Consider the following 23,171-nt stretch of genomic DNA (forward strand, 5'->3'; position numbering starts at 1 on the left):
GAAAAACAAACAAACAAAAAAATCATATAAAATGACATTTTAGGGCCCCAAGTCCATGATTTTAGGATGCCTATTTTATCTATGCCCTAGAAAAAAAATCAAACCTGAGTAGATAAATGTACATTTTCTAAACAATAAACCCAACAAGGAAATTTCTGCAGGTAAAAGCTGTTTATGTATGTGTGTCTGTTTGGGTTCAAACCTGCCGAAAAGGCGGCATCCGCCATGCACCATGGTACGTTACCATAGTAACAGTGGGGAGCCTGGCGAAGGATTGTTTATATGTGTCCTGACCCATTTCGATTTCCCCCAGAAGTGCTCTTCCTCTTTCACCTTACCACATATATCTCCATCAACACCACTAACTCCACACTCGGGCTCTACTTCTAATTAAGAAAAACACTCCAATTCCAGCCGCTCTCTTCTTACACGCCAAATTAAAAGTAGATGGCAACCAAGGAAAAGACACAAGTTTTTTTTTAAGCTGCATAGCTTTTGCAAGAAAGTGCTTTGGGCAAACAAGCCCATTCCTTCTGAAATGTTGAATGGAAACTTTTTGAGATTTTAAATAATGTAATTTTTAATTAAGAGTTTTATTAATAGATTTTCGCCCCAACTTTCATAATTACCTATCTCTGTGCCTGAAGTGTTTGGAGTTGAACTTTCATTTGTCTAAGACGGTTGAGCCTCAAATACTTCAACAGAACATTCGATATAGAAATAAAAAAAAAATCTTATTATGGTTAATTAGCATAAATTGAGGAAATGGATTTTGGAGAGCATTTTGGCTTTGAAAAGGCTTCCACCACTCAGTATGCAAAGGTATGTATTGACATCAGCATTAGATTAACAAATTATCATAAATAGAAATAGGCATCATCAGAATCATTGTTCAATCCTGAATAACTCCAGCAACCTTCTTTTCAGTTTTGAAGCACATTTGTACAGCACTGTATCTATTTACAACTGATGCGGCTAAACCAGAGAAGCCTCAGGTGTGGCCATTATTCTGATATATGGCAGTGTGGTGCTATAGCATTGCTATATTATTTTAGTTTTAAATTATAGAGGTTATTTTTGGAACTATAATGTATTAGAATGCTGTGCCATATCAACAAAAGAGCACAACATGTACAGATGAAACATATAGAAGCCAAAACAATGTGGGATTAATAGTTGTTGTTTTTTTCAGTATATGCTGTGCATTTGTCAGTCTTATTCAAGGTGGGTCAACATGCACCCAAGCATTACATAATATTCTGTACTTTATATCTGTAGACATTATAACCTTTTAGTGGATTTAGTTCTATTTAGTTCTATTTCACCTTCTGTCTCTGTATATTCTGTATATTCTTTTAAATCTGTATGGGTTTTGAGGTGGACGTTTCTATTAGATTTTTACCACAAAAACATGTAGAATCCTTTTGAATACTTGCATTCTTTAAAATAAATATATAAAAGATAAAAAGAGTCCATTTAAATAGGCCTAGAATTTTAAGATACATACTGTTTCAAATTAATAAAAAATTCATTGTGATTATATTTTGCCCCCACGTTTGGAATTACAGTTGCATTTTTGCTAAGAGCCCCCATTAACTTTCTAAACTGGCATGAAGCTATTGAATATGTCCACAATTATTACCCAGGAAAGACAGATAGGCCTACTGTTCATATATGTAACTTACGTTCATGTGGCATGTTATCACAATGAGAACCATATGTCTCATCTGAAACACTGCACTAAAATCATGTGAAAATTTGCCCCAGCCTAGCATTTGTTAAATAAATTGTCCTAAACTTGATAATACTTGACCTGACCTTAAAATATACCATTGTGGATTTATGGTCCTTTTTTTTTTTTTTTTTTTTACCATTTCGCATTTGGCAGACACTTTTATTAATTAATAAAAAAAAATTAAAAACTTCCATTGCATTTAAGCATTTCTTGCTTTCCATGGGAATCGAACCCATAACCTTGCCGCTGCTATCGGTATGCACTACTGTTTGAGGAACAGGAAGTTTACCTACTAAAATATGACTGGAAATTTAATCTGACGGATATAATTCACAAATGATGTACTAACTGAATATAATTTTGAATAAAACAAATGCTTAAAACCAACACTGCAAAGAAAACAACATTTTACTTAGCCTACTCCCCATGTGACAACTACCCCCGGTTATGTACAACGCTGCCACGCGAATTTGAAAGTTACCGAACACAAACATTAACATAAAGGCCAGTTGGTTTTGGTGGGATGGTAAGACTTGCTTGGCTCACCCTCAACAATGTTCCAGTGCAGCCTGCGGCTATCCAATGAGAACCCAGCCCTCCTCCCCCTGCTCTCCTCTCTTCTGCTCTCCTCTCCTCTCCCGCCTCCTCCGCGAGCTCTCATCTCTCCGCTCCGCGTGCAGCCAGTGACTGCTGCTGTCTCGCGGCGTTTGGAGATCTTGCAGGCGCGCTGTATGGATGCTGAAGCTTTGGCGCTGCTGTAATCGCGACACGGAATCAACATGTCCAACCCTCCGCACGACCCGTTCTACTCGTCCCCATTCGGACCGTTCTACCGGAGACATTCACCGTACATGGTACAGCCTGAATACAGAATCTATGAGATGAACAAACGACTCCAGTCTCGGACAGAGGTGAGTTTGGCATTGCTCCACATGAGGCAGTGACAGCTGTAGTTTGGGAAAAGTTATTTTGGCCACTGCATTTGCAAAATGATTCTAATTCTTTCCTAATTGGACAAAACTCAGAGCGTGAACTAAGTGATCAAACTATATCTGACTTTGTGAGCACTGTGTACTGTGCATTGTGATAATGCTAAGTGTATCATATTGCTCGGATTTCTTAAGTATCTATTCGGGACAGTGATTCCTAAATGTTCCAGTGCACTTCCATGGAATGATTTCCAACTATGAGAAAACAGTTGTGCGTTTGTATATACACATAATGGACATTTAGAGACATATTTAAGGCTTTCTCACGCGCTTTTATGAATTCACATCATTTAGGCACTGTGTACAGAAGCAACATAAGCATCCACTTTGATCACTAATTAAAATCCACGTGGAGTTAACGAATAGCGCACGAGCGCAGAACAACTTCTCCCAGAGCAACACAACTGTTTTAAATAAAGATTTAAAAATTAACTTCAACAATAAAAACTATACAAGCGTTTCTACTAATAACCTGACTGATAATTTAAGGGATAAAGGAAATTAGTTAAACGTGTGAAAGATGCCAAAATCACTTTATGGTCAAACAGAAGCGTTTGATTTGCTATGAAAGAGAAAATGAATAGTCCCACAAACTTTCCCGCAAAAGTGTTGTCAGCATTGGGCTGAAAAACATTACTTGATTTTAGTATGTTAGATGCATTCAAAACTTCAACATCTGCCTGTTGTCATCCACACCAAAAAGATTATCTTAATAATTAGGCTATTCATAATATAATATATAATATATATATATTGTAGTCAAAAGCTGAAAATTCAAGGGAGCATGATAGAATCTGATTTTTGTCCATTTGAATTTGTTGTTCCCATTCAGCCGATGAATTGCTGTGAAGTCAACAATGTATTTGAAATCTTCAATTAACAAAACAAAATAGTTTAAGCTTCATTCTTGTGTTGTTGTGGATGTTGTTTATGGCATTTAACCGCAAGGGAACTTTGCGATCTGAAGGACATATCAGTTTTATATAGATGCATTGCACACAGACCGTAGTATCGGTGAAAACAAACAAGCATAATAAGAGTTTAGCATCACCACACAAAAAAACAGTGACAACCAAAACATCATAAATAAATTCCAAAAACATTATATTACACTGTTAATAATAATACTTAGCCTAATAATACTTAGTAAATCAGCCGTTCAATATTAAGTTTATTCCAACAACTCAGTTGAGAGAATATTGTTGGTCTGACATGTGCTTTTATGTAGATTCAAAGTCATTCTCATTTCCTAGTATCTGTGACTCAGAAAACCCACATTGGATGAAATATAATTGCCTGCTTGTTTGTTATTTATTTACTTTTTTTAACAGTAAAATCAGTTTAATGACAACAAAACATGGACTGTATACCTAACACCCCTTACCCCTTTTATGGTACTTTTAAAATAATACAGTAAAACAGCTGTAAAGATTTGTGCTGTGATACACAGACGTGTCTGTAATCCTGATCCAAATGGAAAATAGTTTTCTTCAAAGATCTGCTGGTTGCAATGCAAGTCTGCCCACAAATTCCCCTTGGGTCTCCTCTTGCAACTTCTACCTCCTCAAACCATCTCCGAATTCCACTCACCTGTCAAAAAGCAAGATAAATAATTGCAGTATTTATCGTTATCACAATATGTCATACCCATTTGTGAACTTTTGAAAATGTTCCATTTAAAAACAGCATTAAATAAACTAATGAAGTGCACTGTCATAGTTCTGTCATGTGAGCTTCTGCTCATGTGTTTGATGGAGGTGTTGTAACTTTAAGGAGACCTGGGCTGTATTGCAGAGATGCAATAGAACAACATCATGAATAATGCATAAGCAGCGGCCCAAACCCTGAAGACTTCCACTCTGAAACGCCACTTACCAAACAGCCCACAATAAACGTGCCAATATATCATTTTAATCTTCACAAACTCACTTTGGCATAAAAGGGCATTTGCTAAGATTAAATCTACATGAGTGATTGATCTTGATAAGATATTTCATTGTGAAGGTAACAGTGAGTTTAGTTGACAAATGTGATTTGCTCCTGGAAACTGTTGCAATCTGGAACAATCTGTGATTCCATTTAATCACTCATCAAGGTTTCCAAAATAAATTGTTATTGGAATCAATAATTGACTCACTCAAATTACTGCTTTGTATCACAGCAGCCAGTTCATGCAGCAACCAATATTGCGCACCATTCAGCAGTTGCATCATTCTAGAAAAGTATGGAACAAACATTCTGACACCTCGTTTGCTGTGATATACCTGCAACATTTGTTACCTCAAACATTTTCATGAATCTTTGTATGTGATACACAGATGTTGGTGGGCTCAAGTGAACAAACATCTCTGCTCTATGCACACAAATCCATCTGGCAGATGGTAGAAATGTTTATAAAAAGTCTGATATTGTGTATCTTTTTTGCAAATTGTAGCACGTACAGGTCTAGCGCCTTGTCACGGCGGCATAATAACGCAACTCTATTGCTGATATCTTTGCAAACAGTGAGCGCAGTGTTTATTAGCCAAGCACGCCGATGTGCATTTGAAGCCAGTGGTAATTTAGCAAAGATTTTACAAGGGAGAGTTCCCCCCACAGCCATCCATCATGTAGACATGCAGACTTTCTTAGTTTAAGAGCTCTAGGCAAACACTGAAACAACAGGGGGAGCACACCACTAAAGTAGCCACTGTCAAACAAAGGTGTTTAATAACCACTTGGATATTTCTCTGCATCAGTCATTTAATGACTGTACATTAAAGCTAGCTAATCGATGTATTAGCACTTAAAAACATGGGAATTACGCTTCATGGTGCACATCACATAACTGGAGTGAAAGTAGAATTGGACAAAAGCAGGAAGGAGCTCAGGAAAGCTAGACAAGAGGGCTCAAGAGTCCCGACTCTTGACTCGAGAGTTCTCAGTACAGAAGCTGGTGATTGATGTCTTTTATTGTCCAGAGGCTAAAACTGTTCTGCCCATTTGCTGGCAGCAAACTTAACTTCAGAGCAGAGCAGTTAGACTATTGCGTTTTAAAGAGCACCAGAGAGGTTGTCATGAAATGAAATTTCTCCAATCCCAGCTTAATATGTAGAAATAACAAATCATTCATTGGTTGATAAATAATGTGATTCTATGGTGCTATCAAAACATTGTTTGTTGCTGTCTGTTAGATCTAGATCTTTAAAGTCAAAAGTTAGTCAAGGCTGTTAGTATGAATATGTTAGCCTTGAGGTTATCTGTAAGCTTGTGTTTTGACAAAATTTGCATTTAGAAGATGTATGCATTCAAAATGTTTTCTCTCTACCACCAATACAGATCAATGATTTTGAGATTGGACAGATTTTCTGCCCAATCATATGCTTTCTAGGATCTGAAGCATCCCGCCCCCCTACCCTATATAAACTGCTGGAACTGTGGCTGAAATCAGTCGCTTGTTCATGCATTTACTATGTTCTGTATGGCAAATGACACATAGTGCATTATGTAAGGGATAGGGAGTGATTAGCGTAATTTAAACATGCGTTCTATTGGTTTAAATGAAGTCTGGTTTCATGTCAGTGTCAAGAAAACCTCCACAGAGTGGATCATATGCACCAGTCAGCACAGACCACAAAACATATCCGACATATCCGCCTGAATTTAACACAGAATGCTGTGTTTTAAAGCAATGAAGGAGATAAAAAATGCAAACGGTTAGACAGCCTAGGCATTATAAACAACTCATATTTAAACACACTAATACACTTTTAAACTACACATCATCAGTTTTCTAAAAATTATCTCTGTTTATCTTTTTTTCTGTAGTAACAGTTTCACATCTAAAGGGGGGAACTGTTAGACTGATTGAATTCAGCTAAATAAAAATGTGACTTTGACAGGCTGACATGTTAATGAAATGCTTTTGTAAAATGCTATTTTTTAAAAAAAGGGAATGAGCCACTCAAAATATACTGCCCTAACTTCCTATTTCAGTTTAAATTTTGTTAACATGTTAAATAACTGTGCATTTCAAGGCAATTCAGATTGACTTTAATGCTAGAAATGGGAAATGTTTGGAAAACCTGCAATCATTTTTCACCCCTCAAGGTGTGTTTGTTGGTAGTGGTTTGTATTATTTGAAATATTCAACCAGTTAACAGTTGGGTAAAGGCTGTTCAGGAGTCTAATACTGAATTTGCTAATAGTGAACTTGCTATTCACTTCACAAGAAAGTAGTTAGCATTAGTTACAGATACTGATTTGCCTATGGGAATTTACAACTTCACATGTAAAAAATAGCAGCTTCTCTTGTTCGAGTACTTCAGTGCATTTTATTTTCTTATAAAGACTACATTTTGGATATTTTTCCAAAAACAGTTGCTACATTTATGCAGTTTCTAAAAAAATTCTAATTCATGTACACTCGCATAACATGAAGACTCATATCAGTGGTCTAATAGAAGCTGTTTTTAAATGGTATGGGTCACCACTTGATGAGATCACATGACCGGCTAATACTACGCTCCCAGAAAGAAAAGTTACAGAACCTGCTACTGGGGCGGTACCCTTTCAAAAGGAATTAATATATACCTATAAGGATACAAAGGTGTACCTTTTAAAAGCGTACATTCCACATACTATCTCCAGTGACAGCTTTTGCACCTTTTTTTCTAAGAGTGTATCAAAAACTGTATGTACTGTACACCAAGATGGTTCACTCAAATTACTATGAATGGGAGAAAGTACAAAGCACAATATGACAGAATAAGTAACTTCTAAATATAAAAGCCAAATTCCAATTGATAAATTCATCCATCATCACAGCTTCTGTTAAAAGTTCTAGAAGTTTGTGTCAGATTTTGTTGCTAATTTAAAATGTTATTTAAATAGTTTTTGCAAGCAGGTTTTTTTAGTAGTTGGCATTTGCATGCCCAAAATGCTTGCTGCCCAGAGGCGTTGCAAAAATGGCAGCTGAGTGAATTTGCTTTCCTTGAAATGGACTTTGATACTATTTACTCTATCTTCATTATCCTGCTGTTTTTGGACACTTTCACTTGCAGAAAAATGAACCATGGCTGACTGTGAACAGAACAATTATACAATAGCATGCTTTTGCATTATTCTGTATCCATGCCGTTAGGTCTGTTGTATCAGCCTGCACAACATAAACTAAAAAATAGAGTGGACCTTTATTAGAAGCCATATCGAGTTTTGTACTCTTTTAAACATGCATATGGACATGTTTTTCTTGAGGCCTGCATGCTGAAAGAGCATCAAACATGTTTGCTGCCATTTAAAAGGTTTGCTGGATAACCTGCCGCATAAGCATATGCAAATAAGGATGCTGGTTAAGAATCAGAGGAGGAGTTTCGTAAACCTCAGCTGGTATAAGCTTATTAGCATAACACTTCTTAATATTCACAAGCTTGGAAAGAGTGAGAAAAAAGGAGAGGTCACTAAGAAGACAACAAATGAAAGGCTAGCTTTATTAATCTGTCTAATGGTTTTGGAATGGAATGCGTTTATGCAAAGGAGCAGTGCGAGTTCACAGCGGCGTTTCGTTTTGATCTGAGTGCGATCGATAATGCATTTCACTGTGGAGAAACTCAGTCTCAAAGTCCTCAAGGTACACCAATCATCGCAGCTCCTCCACAGTCCCATAAGAGCTTAAAATGGCACCAAATGGCAAATCAGTCTAACCATGTCCATCATCATTTATATTACATGCTGCCTAATTGATTTTGTAGGAAGCAGGTGATGGACAATGGATTGTGTTTTAAGAGCACATGATAAGTCTAGCTTAAATTGACGCGTCCAAATTGACGAGTTTTGTTAAGCAGTCAGCCAAATACGATTGAGAAATATCTTATTTCACTATCAATAATGTATCAGTGACTTTTTTTTTTTTTTTTATGGTAACAGTGGACTTAAAAGTCTTTAAACTTTATGTTGTGCTCTCTATGGGACGAAGATAATGTACAACCCTCTTATCAATTGGATGCATTATGCAAAAACAGGTAATGGGGTCCCGGCTGATATGTGACATATTACATTGAAAACAAAACAGAAGTAAAAAAAAAAAAGGATTCTCTGGAACAATAAGGTTGCATTCAAACTGGCAGGATAATAGGACAATAGTCCCACCTTTTTCCTGCGGCTTTCCCAAAGTTCCTTCCAGGCTACGCTGTTGCGCTGATAACAGATAAAGAGGGATCGCCCATTTTTACCAACTTCCTGTTTTCAAAATTTTCTGTACAGATCATATTTTTGATTCCTTTTGTCCAGCCCTGAGCGATGATGTTTTTGAGGAGCCTCGGGAGTGTTATCACTGATAAAATACCAAGTTCTCAGCTGTAAGTGTTCTGCTTGGGTTGGTTTCTCACTGCACTAGCTTCATCAATATTTGGATGGGTTGTGAACTAAACGTATTTTTAGAAGAAATGTGGGTTTTTCTAAACGTATTAGCTCAAAATGCTTGAATGTTGTGTTAACTAAGACAAATACGAATTTAGAAATGTGCACACTCTCGTTGAAAAGTTACAGGTCGATCTTGGTGTAAGATTTTAAAGAAGTCTCTTATGCTCACCAAGGTGGCATTTATTTGATCAAAAATACAATAAAAACAGTAGTATTGTGAAATATTATTATAACTTAAAATTACTGCTTTCTGTTTTAACATATTTTAAAATATAATTAATTCTTGTGATGGCAAAGCTGAATTTTCAGCAGTCTTCAGTGTCACATGATCCTTCAAAAATCTTTCTAATATGCTGATTTGTTGCTCAAGAAACACTTCTTTGTTGAACACAGCTGTTTGACTTCATATTTTTGTGGAAACCATGACTCTTTGATGAATAGAAATTTAAAAAGAACAGCCTTTATTTGAAATAGAAATCTTGTAAAAACTCTTTATCGTCTATTTTCATTCATTTAATGTATCTTTGCTGAATAAAAGTACGGTAGTGTCATATACAGTGAGGATTTTCTGAAGGTCATTAGTTTACTTCCCCTTGCCTTATTTCATTTGCATAATTCAGATCATGTGCACTTAACCTTATAACAGAGCCAAATATTGTCGACATTCAGTTGTTCTTAAAACAGCAGCAAATAAGCACAAGCAGGCGAGAATAGCTTGCTTAAAAATACCCATAGATGTTGTTTAGACTGTTATTGTTTACTAAAATGAGGTATCATGAATCGATGCATGAATTGTTTACGTGCTTACTGCCATTTCTACCATGGTTTTAGCTTGTTTACGTCGTTAGTATTCCCTGAGATCTGTCGGTGGCTGTCACTGATATGTAGGTGGAAGAAGTTCAACAGCAGTTGTACAAACCCTGCACGTGATTGCCCACACACAGCTCTGTTCAGCTCATCAAAGACCTTGTGTACATTTCATGAGTCCTGAAAGGTGAGTCTAAATGGAGTCTGCCTGGCTGAGGACTTTTTAAATGTCAGTTCGCAGATGTGAATATATGACAATTTACACCAATTCCCATGTCGCATGAACGATTAGGTTTCCTTCAGCACAGTACCGTTCAAAACAGAAATGTTGATACTCCTCATAGTACCATTAAGGCTGGATCACACTGCATCGAAATAAAATCAATATTCCAGCCATTCTGAAACTGACTGTTGGATTTAGGTGGTTAGGATACACAACAAACAAACACCAACAGGAACAACACACTGATGCAGTGCAACCCAATGACCGTTGGCTCTAAAAACGCATTTAAATGATGGCATTTTTAGATATTGTAATAAAGTATGATTTTATTGATAATATTATAAAAGTAAATAAAATATAATAATAAATCTAAATATTCTAACAAAACCAAATCAAATAAAACAAAAAAACTTTAAATGTGCTCTACAATACTAACAAAAACTAAACAGGATTACTGGAAAATTACCGTAGTTTATAAATTTTCAGTTAATTAGGGATGATTTGATTTAATTAATATCCTTAGTTTGATTGTTGACTTGAAATATCCAGTTGTAATGTACAGTTATAGGACAAACTGTTGTTGATTCAGTTATATTATTTACCTTATATTGTTTATTTGTTAACACTTTATTTTAAAGACCAATTCTCACTATTAACTAGTTACTTATTAGCATGCATATTACTAGCATATTGGTTTATTAGTACTTATAAAGCACATATTAATGCCTTATTCTGCATGACCATATATTAGATCCATTAATCCTATCACATACCTAAACTTAACAACTACCTTACTAACTATTAATAAGCAGTAAATTAAGTTTGTTCAGGGAAAACTCTTAGTTAATAGTGAATATATGTTCCCTATTCTAAAGCATTACTGTTTATTTTATTAGACTTTGTCTACATAGTCCATAGTTAGTTTTTTTGTACATCGCTAGTAGCAGGTAAATCTGACACAGACAGCACAATAATAAACCAGCATGCACAAACTCACAAATAACAGTGCAACCATCTGCGTGAAACAAAATGAATTAAAATGCAAACAATCTCAATCAAAACTCGCAAAAGTACAGAGACATAAATCTGGAATATTTAGCAAAAAAAAATTATCCAAAGTGACTTACATCGCATTTTTTACAAATTAAATAATTTTGTTCACCATTAAAACTAAACGGCAGGTGAGGACATTTAAAAAATCTAAATTTAAAACAAAAATAAAAAACTAGTGAAATTGTAATAAATAAAACCTGCATATTAGTGTGTGTGTGTGTGTGTGTGTGTGTGTTTGTGTGCTTGTGAAAAGTATACATATCAGTTAGTTCAGTTGGTGTGTGCCCAATATGTGTTGGAAAAAGCAGCTGCTATTGTTATTTACCAAGGATATGGGACGTTGTTGTCTCCCTAAGCTCATGGATCTACCATAAATCCGAGCTGCTTGGCCCCTGTGGAGCAGTGACTGGGTCGAGAGCAACCATTGGCACATTGATGAATCCCTTTAGACGTTCCAATCAATACGGCTTTATCTTCAGGCAACCCGTGCAGACGCCCATGTTAGTTCACCTGAGGTCCTGAAGGACTGATCGGTGCGCTGTACATCAAAGCTCACTATCAGCTATAGCACACTAGACAGCTACAATCAGCACTGAATGCAGGAACCTCTCATTTACTATGTCAGCTACAGATTGCTGATCTATAGCCGACTCTCCCTTGGCTGCAGTGTTATATGTCATCTTTATCAAACATGATCTATGTCTCTGAAATGCAGCAGCTTTGGTTTATTCCATCAGTCAGTCAAGAGCAAAAAAAAAATATATATGAACAGCGCAACAGGGATGCACAGATATATCACTTTAAATGCAAATCACATCGCTAGGGAAGTACGGTACAGTATAAGAAATGATCCTATTTAACAGTTAAAAAATGCAGTCCTTTCCAAATTTGGCACATCACATACCTGTACGCAGGTTTACTGATACTGTTTGCAAGGGCTGCTGAGGCATTAAATAGGGTTAATTAGTGCAAATGGGCAATCAGATTTCCTATTGATTGTGACAGTGCAGATTGCCTTCCAGATAAATGAAATCCTATAACTCTGAGTCCTGCTGAAGATACTGATAATGCTGTTAGCGGCCATTAATGCTCTTCCGTAATTAGCTTATATCAAAGTAATTAAAACAATGACAGTGTAAAGTAATTATGTTACATGCTAACTGATTATTTTGTCTGTGTTATCTCAACCTATATGCTCAATATCTTGTTTTCAGAGCATAGTGGAGGGCCCTTTCACCATTTTTGAACATGTGGGTCATTGTATTCATTATGACCTGAAGTGATTTCAAACCAAACCAATAAAAACCAATAAAAATTAATAAAACTGTACAAGCAAGAGGTATTATTTTTATTAATGACATTTAATTTTTTGGACATTGAACTTTTATGGTTTATTTATTTATTTATATGTGTGTGTGTGTGTGTGTGTGTGTGTGTGTGTGTGTGTGTGTGTGTGCATGTTTATGTGGTTTATGAGGACACAAATGTGTATAATGACATGGGTATGACAGAGGTATTACAATATGAAGGTGGTTTATGAGGACACTGCCTATGTCCCCGTAATTCAAAAGGCTTAAAAAACATACTAAATGGTGTTTTTTTGAAAATCTAAAAATGCACAAAGTCTCCTGTGAGGGCTAAGTTTAGGTGTAGGGTTGGTGTAGGGCAATAGCACACACAGTTTGTTCAGTATAAAAACCATTACGCCTATGGAGAGTCCCCATAAACCACAAAAAACAACATGTGTGTGTGTGTTAAACAGTAATATAGTAAAAAATAAAAATAAAAAATGTAATAAAGTAACATTGTGAATTTAAAATAAACAACAGTTGTGCTGATTAATATTCCTGCGGAAACTAAAGAGATCCTTTTTTGGGGGATTCTTTGATGAATAGAAAGTTTGAAAGAACAGCATTTATAGTAGTCTTACTGACGCTAGACCTTGAACGGTATATAGTGTATTAGACCTGTCTTTTTAGACTGGACTATAATAAACACAATGAATGTTCTTAAACATTAGATCTCCATCACTGTTATTCATCAGGAACTAACTTGTAGTCAAAGGTCATTGGTGCTGAGGAGGTCATTGGTGGTGACTGTACAGTAAGATGGATCCCCCCGCGGGCCATTGACCCATCATCAGGAACATGTTAGAGTGGAGAAGATCAATGAACACTCAAAGAGAGCAGTCAACACCTGCTGATACAAACACTGTTTGATAAGCTCAGCTCAAGAGCGCCCATCAATGAGCTGCAAAGAGATATTGAAAAAAAGGAGCCCAGAGAGTTGTGGGATTTCAATCATCACTATATTGACGCTGTACATTGTGATGTGATGTGGCTGAAAAGGAGACGATACTTACCCAAGTCATTCAGATACAGATTTTTCAGACCTTAAAAGGGGTAATAGTGAAAAAAAAGTCTGTCAATAGTAGGGCTGGGTTGATAATATGGATTATTCAATTTGAATCAGTCTTAATTTTGATTAACGAATATCAATACTTAAAATTCCTAAATCTATTTTTTAGTCTGTGTTGTTTTCAGTTTCAGAAGCATGAACAAAACTTCACTAAACATTATGTGTAGCCCGCATCTTATCGAATAATTACAATAAGCTTTGTCTATTGTTTTTTTTATTTGAAACATAGTCTTAGCTTTTGAATTCTGTCAATTTTATCATGAAATTTAAACAATGAATACCATTTGGCACTCTTTAACATCACTGTAGCCGCCTCAGTTTAATCAGCAGCATGGAACACATTTCAACCAATCATCTCTTTCCCTTTTCTACTAGTTTAAACACAAAATAAACATAAATGAACATCAGAAGGTATGCTGAAATATACAGTACAGCTTACAGAAATGTATCATCGCTCATATAATCGCTCAATCAGTGTTCTAGTTGCGAAAATAAACTTTTTTATCTAGTTGGTTTTTATTTGTCAAGACAAACTTTAGGTTGGCTTGAGAAAGCCTTGCCTGAAAGTTTAAAGCAGTTGTAAAAGCCTGAAGTTTGAAAATTTAGATAAATTAGATAGATGTAACGTTTCTAGTATGATTGGCATGTTTTTAGCATGATTAGCCTGTTACTAGCATATTGCTGGCATGATTAGCATGTTACTAGCATGTTGCTAGCATGATTGGCAAGTGACTAGCATGTTGCTAGCATGCTTAGCATGTTACTAGCATGTTGCTAGCATGTTTCAACCAATCATCTCTTTCCCTTTTCTACTAGTTAACACAAAATAAACAAATGAACATCAGAAGGTATGCTGAAAGATACAGTACAGCTTACAGAAATGTATCATCTCTCATATAATCGCTCAATCAGTGTTCCAGCTGCGAAAATAAAACAATAAAACAGCTTGTAAACAATGTCATGTAACATTTATCTCAGGAAAGCCATAAAATGTCCATAAAAAACAACTTTAGATAGGTGCATTTTCATCAATATATGCAGTAGATAACATATTCATTATATTACTGTTAGTGATGTTTTATTTAATAGTCATTTAAATAAATTTGAGAATTTGAGTAGAAACATATCAGTAAAGTTAATATAAAATGTGCAATTTAAATGTTTGTATACAAGTCAGTTTTTATTTAAATGTTGATTACTATATCTTAAAATAAATAGCAACTGAATTTGATATTATAGTAATGTACCATAGTAATGTATAATAGTCTACAGCAGTTATCCTTAATATATACACGCTTGACTTTAAGGTTGTTTTAACTCAAAGCTTTGCCAACCCACAAGAGGCCAAGATGGGGAAAAAAAGGTAAAAATGAAGAAAGCAGGATTATCTGATGAAGTCATGCATCCTGCTGAGTGTGACTACAAGGTTTAATCGCACACAAACACACATTCACTTACTCACAACATACATACACAAGCAGAAAGCAAGGGAAAGAGTATTAGCCAAAACTGTGTGTCATGAGTGATAGTGTGGTGCTAATAACCAGCTGTGTTGGACAACATCAGCCTCCTGCCTTATTGAATGGAAAAACGATCACCATTGTCAAAACTGATCACTCACTTACAGTGACTAAAACGGCAGGTTGTAATAGGGTACTGGCTCACTCCCAAAACACAGAGCAGATGAGACCGCTTCCTCGACGCTGGCAAACAGCGCTTCTCTAATACGATACATGGGACTAGAGGTCTCCAGGGTCGGCCACTATACAATGTGACGCTGCCTGAATTCGACAGCCATAATTGTAAACATCTGAGAGGGCTTGTGATCTGTCACCAGGCAACATCGGCTAGATGGCAACATTGGCTTAAACGACGTCTGTTAGAATCAGAGCTCTGTCAATCACAGGATGCCGCGGAGTCTAATTTTACATACGTTGAGTATTTTCGCAGCTAGCGTGCCATCTGATGGAGTGGCTTTAATTTAATTCAAGTCAATTAGCGAATCTTTCCATAAGCAGTGGATTTGGAGGATCCAGGTGCCCTGAATGTACTTTGCTTATAATGAATTTTGTTGTTATTGTCGACTTTTAATAACAGTGCGCCGGTGCTCCCTATATTACCTTTAATCTTTAATTAAGGAAAACTTGCATTTATAAGCACTGAGCTCATGTAATTTGAATGCTAGATCTCAGAATGGTCTCAAAATGAGCTTTTAGGGGAAAAGAGCAAGACATCAGGGAAGTTATAGGTCTAGGCTACTCTAAACCGATTATCTCAGGGTCGCATGAAAGCAAGTGTTAGGGGATTCTGTTTATTAATTACGAATGATAATTCAAAAAGCACACAGAGGTACATGTCAATGGATGATTACATTAATGTTAACCTTAAGCCTTTGAAAACAAACCCAAGAAATGACATACACAAATTAAATTTATTAAACTATAACTTTCTTTTTATTAGCAATGTTGAGAACGGCTGTGCTGCTTAATATTTTTGTAGAAATTCATTTTTCAGGAGTCTTATCATGTGCAAAAGAACAGCATTTATTTGAAATTGAAGGGATGTAACGATTCGATACGATTCAGGATATGATTTTCTTCTGATTTTTTTTTCTAACAAAATTAGATTTAAGAAAAGTTATGAATGAAAAGGTGTCCTTTTATTATCTCTCAGACAAAATGCTGCACATTTCTGCACATTTGAAACAGAATGGTCTGACTTTAGCTTTTTGAAACTATATCATGTATAACATCTGAATGAAACAGAAACAGCAGACGGGCTTAATGAGAACGTAAATTCACTCTCTGCCAGCAGGTGGCACTTATGGAATGGCAGCAATACAGCCTTTCCTTGTTTATTGATGTAAACAAAGCAGCTGCGCTTATTAACACTACTTTAATGTGTAGTACACAGATGAAAGATGAAAAGAAAATACCATCTTAACTTTTCTGTAAAAGGTTTGTTCCCCTCAAATATACATTCTTATAAACTCCCACCCCAAACTGTATCGTGATTTGTTTAACATCTCAACCAATTTGAATCGTCACATACAGTAAGCTGTTTGTATCGATTTTCAACCAGCTTGGGATGCATTGTTACATCCCTATGAAATGGTAATCTTTATGAATGATTTACTGTCACTTCGTTCAATTTAATGCATCCTTACTGAATAAAAGTATTAATTTCTTTAAAAAAAATTTACTGACGGAAGTGTATTAATCACAAAAATGAGTGGAGCTATAAACAAAATATTCCTTTTTTTATATAATCTTTACTCCTATTAAATAGATTTGTAAGAATGACAAAGCATATCACACAGTATAATTAACTCCCATTAATTAACCGTGACTCTCCTTCTTTCCCAGGAGAGTGATAGTCTATGGTGGGATGCGTTTGCTACAGAGTTCTTTGAGGAAGACGCTACAATGACCATTGCCTTCTGCCTGGAGGATGGACCAAAAAGATACAGTAAGATTTAAGCTTTTATCTTGTGCCAGTGTAGTCTTGTCTGCAAATTTGCTTGTACTGGTGCCAGTTAAAACCAGGCTTGACGGTACATGACTGTCTCTATGGAGTCTGGAAATGTACAGTAGAAGGTAATGATCCATAAAGATCTGTAGAGGACTTTGAATCAACTAAATCCGGCAGATCTTATTGACTTTTATTGGTCTTCCAGAAAATAAGTTCCCTAAACTTCTCATAAAAACAACATTGTGGTTAGTGGCTGTACATCTGACTATGGAGAAGTAGACTAAGGAAGTGTTGTTATTGGTTAACTGACCTGCAAGGTTCATATTTGTGAATTATTTTACCTGCAGCTCTGCCAGAATTTATCTAAACACCTTGAAAAGCAGGGGAGAATAATTGTTTGCAGTGAGCTCCCTAATGTGGTTTTGGCTGCATTTGCCATAACTCTGCTAGCCTATCCATTTTTTTTTCTTTTCTTCACACTTTCCCTATCTTTCTCTCTGATGATTTGAGCTGTGTTGTCTGTCCTTATTGAGTTCTCTGGTTTTGGTTAGTCATGCAGAACACTGCCTGTTGCAAAGAATGTGTGAGTCAAACATTCACAGAAGCCCCCTCCCTTTCTGGGGGGTCTTTGTAGTGCTGATAGATTCAGAAATATATACTTTTATTACGCAAAATGAATATGCCATTGGACTGTGGGCAGCATTACAATAGCCTCAGCTTTAGCGTCTTTTCAAGGCATGGCAGTTTATTTTTCTTAATTTGGTGAAGTCTGAATAGTTTTAATTGAACAAAGACGTAAAATTCAAACACTAAAATGTTTAATTTGTCATTTAAGATATCATACCAGATGCCAGCAAATGACAAGTTTCAAAGGATTCTTCTTTGTATATTAATTCTGCATTGGAGCTTGTAATATTTTGTAATTCTCACATACACCATTTAAAAGTGGAAAGACCAAAGCTTGCGTTGGCTCCAGAGGCCCATAGGGAATCAATCCCCCATATCGATTGAGGAGGGAGTTCAGTCCGTCTCTTGTGACAGCTCATCTTTAGTCTTCAGAAATGACTTCTCTTAGTTTCAGCCACAAACATACACCCTCACTCCATCACTGTCACTCACACACAAACACAAGCGCTGCATACTACATTTGCTCGGGCCCTTTATAAATTTCTCAGTCCTCACTCCACCAAGCATCATTAGGCATTTTCTGCATCGGTGTAGCCTCACATCAGTGTGCTTGTTTTATTCTTGCTTGTCTTTGTATGACATGTTTACATTAATCACTGTTCAGGTTCCATTGAGTAACTCATTCCTCTGCTTTACATTTCAAGACGTCAGATCAAAGATAATCTAATCCACTTTTTGTTCACCATGTCCTGATTTAATGTATTTACCTGTTTATGAATTATTTATTTGAAATAAGGTCATATCGCACACATCCAATGTCACATTTTTAATGCACCCTCTGGAATACTTGATTCGGTGTCCATTAACCTGTAGAATTGATTTGTTGTCCAAGGTAACCTTAGCGGAAGCTTTAAGATAATCTACAAGTAAACTAATAAAATAATTTAATCTTAAATCAATATGCACATTTATCTATTTATTTGGTAAGTAGCCAAGAAATAAACAGGATAATGTACACTGTACAGTCAACAGCCAGTCATTATTGCAAATAAACCTAAAACAGGTGATAATTGTACATTGTCTAATTTTGTAATTCTTAAATCTAAATTTGATGGCATAATGAAATGATTTCTATATTATGTTTTTACTATATGATGTAAAAAATAATTGTATAAGATATCAGTTAGTACATTATTCTGCACTAAATTAAACATAACATTTTCCTTTAACTTTTTTTTTTTTCAGGCAAAAATAAAAGGCTAATGCTTCTGTAGAGGAGATTCAGCTAAAACCACCCACTCTACAAACATATATTTGACTTTATTTATTCAAAAACAGTGACATTTCTGCCAACTTCAAAGCCTTCATCAGCCCACCCAAAAAATGTTTATTTACTCATTATTAATTTTACGTTCATAGTTCCCTAGATGCCTGGTCACATTGGATTTTAACAGCTGTTTCAAATAAAGAAAGGCTCCTAGTGGTTGTTAAAACTATTACCCATTAAAAATTGGTATAGCTGAATAAATGAAATTAAAGGCTTAGCATGATTACACTTAAATAAATAAATAAATAAATAACTCTCTTAGTTATAAAAACCCTGAGCAGATTTTTTTCAAGTACTAAGAAATCTCCTCAGACCATCTCCAAACATATATAAAATATCCCTTTCAAGCATAAAAACAAGCATTTTACTTTACACTTACATTCACAAACATGTATGATAAGATGTGGGCGTTATTTCACCGCAGTACCATTGTGGATGGATGGATGGATAATGGATGGATTATTGAAATGCATTAGTTTAAATGGCCTCACATTCTCCGTCTCTTTTCTCTTTCTTTCAATCTCACTCTCCAGGACTTGAAGCTTAGTCTGTCTTGTTCTTCTATGTCTGTTCTCATTTCTTGTCTCCTGAAGTGATAAAAGATTAGTTTATCCATTGTAAGTTTCTCTGCATATCTAATACAAATAAAATATTTTATAAATAATACATCTATAAAAGAAATTAAGAAAATATTTGACACAATATGCAATTTTATGTATATTAGATTAGCTTAGTAACATTAGTTACCATTAAACTCCATTGAAATCAATAGTGGGTCAAGTCCCCCGTGTGCCTTGCACGAGCATGTGAAGCTCAGAGCTTCGATGCAGACCGTTCCGAATCAATCACTTATGTGTTTCCAGTCCAGGTAGGATTTTGCCTTAGAAGGCAGCTGCCCGCTCGCTTTGGAATAGGACTTACAATGTGGTTTGGCATGTACAACCCTAGCCCCCTGAAGACGGGAACCTTTCAAATCAACATTTTAGCTCATTGATCTGCAGCCCCCAAACCTGAACGCAAAACCATATATAACCTGTTTCTGTAGCTGATTCCTGAAATACTTTGAAGTGCTTTAGTTCAGTATTTTCTTCACATCTCTCCTCATGGACATTACTAGCGGGGGAATAATTAATATTTGAACTGAAACACTGTTCTTGTTTTGGGTTGAGGCGAGGAGAGTTTCAAAGCGTGATGCAATGCCCCTGCAACTGTGACACCCTAGAAAACTTCCACCAATGAACCGCAACACTTCCGCAATCAGACAATAACAATTTATTAGCAGATTTGGATGAAGACAGTTGGAATCTGTTTTGTTTTTGTTCGCTGTTGTAGAATGGCATCATTGTCAGTTCAAGTCAAGAAAAACTGAGGATATTAGGCTCATTAATCAGGTTCGAGTTGAATCGAACAATTTACAAGCTCCAAAACAATTTCAGAGATTACTGTTTACCGATCTGAGAAACTTGACCAATCTTCCAGTGATCATATGTCTGCATTCTGACAGATTTATAGAAAAGCACTGCTACTGCGCTAAATAGAGCAATTCTTTAGAGAAACACAGTCCAGAACGAGTGAATTGGTCAGCCTAGGTTTCACGAATGAGTCTAAACAGCTCATTTATGGACTTAACCAATTGGAACAATTTCTCACTTTGTCATACAGTGACGCAACACAGATTAAGTGGATACAGTCATTTGAAACAAGCTTGCAAAAACATTTAATCGTATGTTAGCGAAGAAGATTTAATCGTATGTTAGCGAAGAAGATTTCTGTATATTTTTATTTTTATTACTATTGTTATCCTTAATTATTGTATATTCTCTTCATTAGTGTTCTTTATCACCTTAATTATATGTTGTCTGCACTATGTTTGTACTTTCTGTACTGGAAGCTCATAACACCAAGACAAATTCCTTGTGTGTGCAAACACACTTGGCAATAAAGCTCTTTCTGATTCTGATTCTGATTCTGATTCTGATTCTGATTCTGAAGATGGTCCTTTTTACAATAAACAACTGAATGTGAAGCTTGTGAACGATTCTGTTACAGGTAAAAACATTTTACAGCAAACAATGCCAAAACACTAGCAGTGCGTGAAAAAAACTGGTGCCATGGCACTATAATATTTCTAGACATGTACCGTGTAAATTCTATGAATGTAATATTCATGTTGTTTGAAAACCATGGTGCACCTGTATAAATTTATGGTACATATAAAAATGTTTACCTTGTTTTTATCCCTACTATTTCTGAATAGCATGCACTTTGCATAATTTCCCAGCATTGCTGTAAATGTGTTAATGTAGATTTGATTATTAAAAACCAGGGCAGCTTTCTGTGTTTACACTTGTTGTTGTGTATTTAGTTTGACATTTTATTTTCATTTTTTATTGATAGTTCACAATTAGGCTGGTATTTGGAATAGATCTGTGAATTCGCATGAATTCACACAGTACTCATTCTTTTATTCAAAAGCATGAAACTTAATGCATTTTTAAATTTTGAAAATTTAGTTTTTAACTTGACATTCCATCAGCGAGACCAACAGCAAGACGCGATGCAAACACAAAAGATGTCAGTCTGCATGTGTCCTGTATGAACAGCCCATGATATTTTCTCAGACAGACAAACTTGATTTCACAAAGGATTAATATGAACTGTTGGCCAGTGAAAGGCTTATATCAATATTATGAAAATAACAAACAACATATTGATATTTAAAGCAACTTATAATGTCTTTCACTCCCAGAATGATGTCTTTGAATTATCCTCACTTGAGGGATTTCATCAGCAAATAATGATTCTTTTTGTTGATTATATTGATGCATGTTGAATATGCTATTAATTTGATTTATTAGCATACAGTTAAGTTAATGAAACATTTTAATCAATTGGCAGTCCTAGATTGCACACATTTCTTTGGTGGAACGTCTGTTGTTTAAGATGACTTGTGAGGGAAAACACAGCAAAGAGAGACAGAGCGAGCTGTGATTGACAGTGTGGGGGGTTGAGAAGGCTCAGCTGCAGTCCAGTGCTGGCAAAGACACAGGTCTTGTTGACTGACAGCCCAAGTTTCAAAACAATCTTGAGATGGTCTGTGTGTGTTTGTATGAGCGCTCTCATATGCTTTATCTGCAAGTCCGGATTGATACCGTTAAGATAACCGAGAGATGTTAAAAGCATCTGTGCACTGGATGAAGATGTGTGTGTGTGTCTAATGGCACTGTTTCCGAGCATGTGTGCGTATGTGTGGGCAACAGGAAAATGGAACAGCTGTGTGATAGGATGAGTCCTTCTCTGCTCTTCCTGCTGTCTCTCTCTCTCCAACTCCTTATTCAATAACAAAACAATATCGACTGTACTGTCTGTCTTAATTCACCTCCGGATCAGCGTCAGACTTGTGCGTGTGCATATTTCAGAGTGTGCCTGATGCATGCACAGCCATGCAAGATATCCACACACGTATCCACGGATAATACAGATAGAGAAAGTGTGTGTCCCTGTCGATCATGTCATCAGGTAACAGGTTGAGTGTTTACCGTGTCCATTAAACCTCAGTGAAATGAGCAGGACACTGTTATTGTTGTGCACGTGTGTGTGTGTGTGTGTGTGTGTGTGTGTGTGTGTGTGTGTGTGTGTGTGTGTGTGTGTATGTGTGTGTGTGTTTTACCCAGGAATGGGGGCAGAAATGCAGTCATGCTGCACGGTAGATTTGGTAAATACAGAGTCATGAAAAAATGAGAAGTTATGAAGAGCCTGGTGCACTTCTGAGCCTAGAACCTTCTAGAAAGTCAACATGGTCCATGCATAATGAACGAGGCGCTCTCCTCTTATATGCTTAGAGACCGTATGGAAAGGAAGCTTTGGCACGTAGTTTATAGACGTACAAAAACTCTCACAGAGACACATAGCTATAGCTATATTGATAATGCATGCATTTGGCCTTTTATAATGGACTAATGTAAAACTAATGGACAGAGAATATATATGTGTGTGTCATCAGGATATTAAATGTTTATGTAGCTCTGTTTCCCCTCCACATTGCTGTTATGTGCCGAATATGGACTCAGGTTAACCTCTAGGGTTTCGTTTTCCTTTTCATTCACTCCTGACCTCCCTCTT

General features: G+C 36.1%; 1 protein-coding gene across 2 annotated transcripts in view; it reads left to right on the forward strand.

The window, feature by feature from the left end:
• Positions 1-2,380: 2,380 nt before the first annotated feature.
• Positions 2,381-23,171, forward strand: part of LOC306883300 (LIM domain-binding protein 2-like) — a 62,005-nt gene continuing 41,214 nt past the window's right edge. For both annotated transcript variants that reach the window (XM_079438466.1, XM_079438467.1), the window contains exons 1-2: positions 2,381-2,646; positions 16,990-17,092. In XM_079438466.1, coding sequence (XP_079294592.1) covers positions 2,515-2,646; positions 16,990-17,092 — 235 coding nt within the window. In that variant the 5' untranslated portion in view covers positions 2,381-2,514. The remainder of the gene's footprint in view (positions 2,647-16,989; positions 17,093-23,171) is intronic.

This window comes from Barbus barbus (assembly GCF_936440315.1).
Source record: "Barbus barbus genome assembly, chromosome: 17".
In the NCBI taxonomy this organism is placed as follows: Eukaryota; Metazoa; Chordata; class Actinopteri; order Cypriniformes; family Cyprinidae; genus Barbus; species Barbus barbus.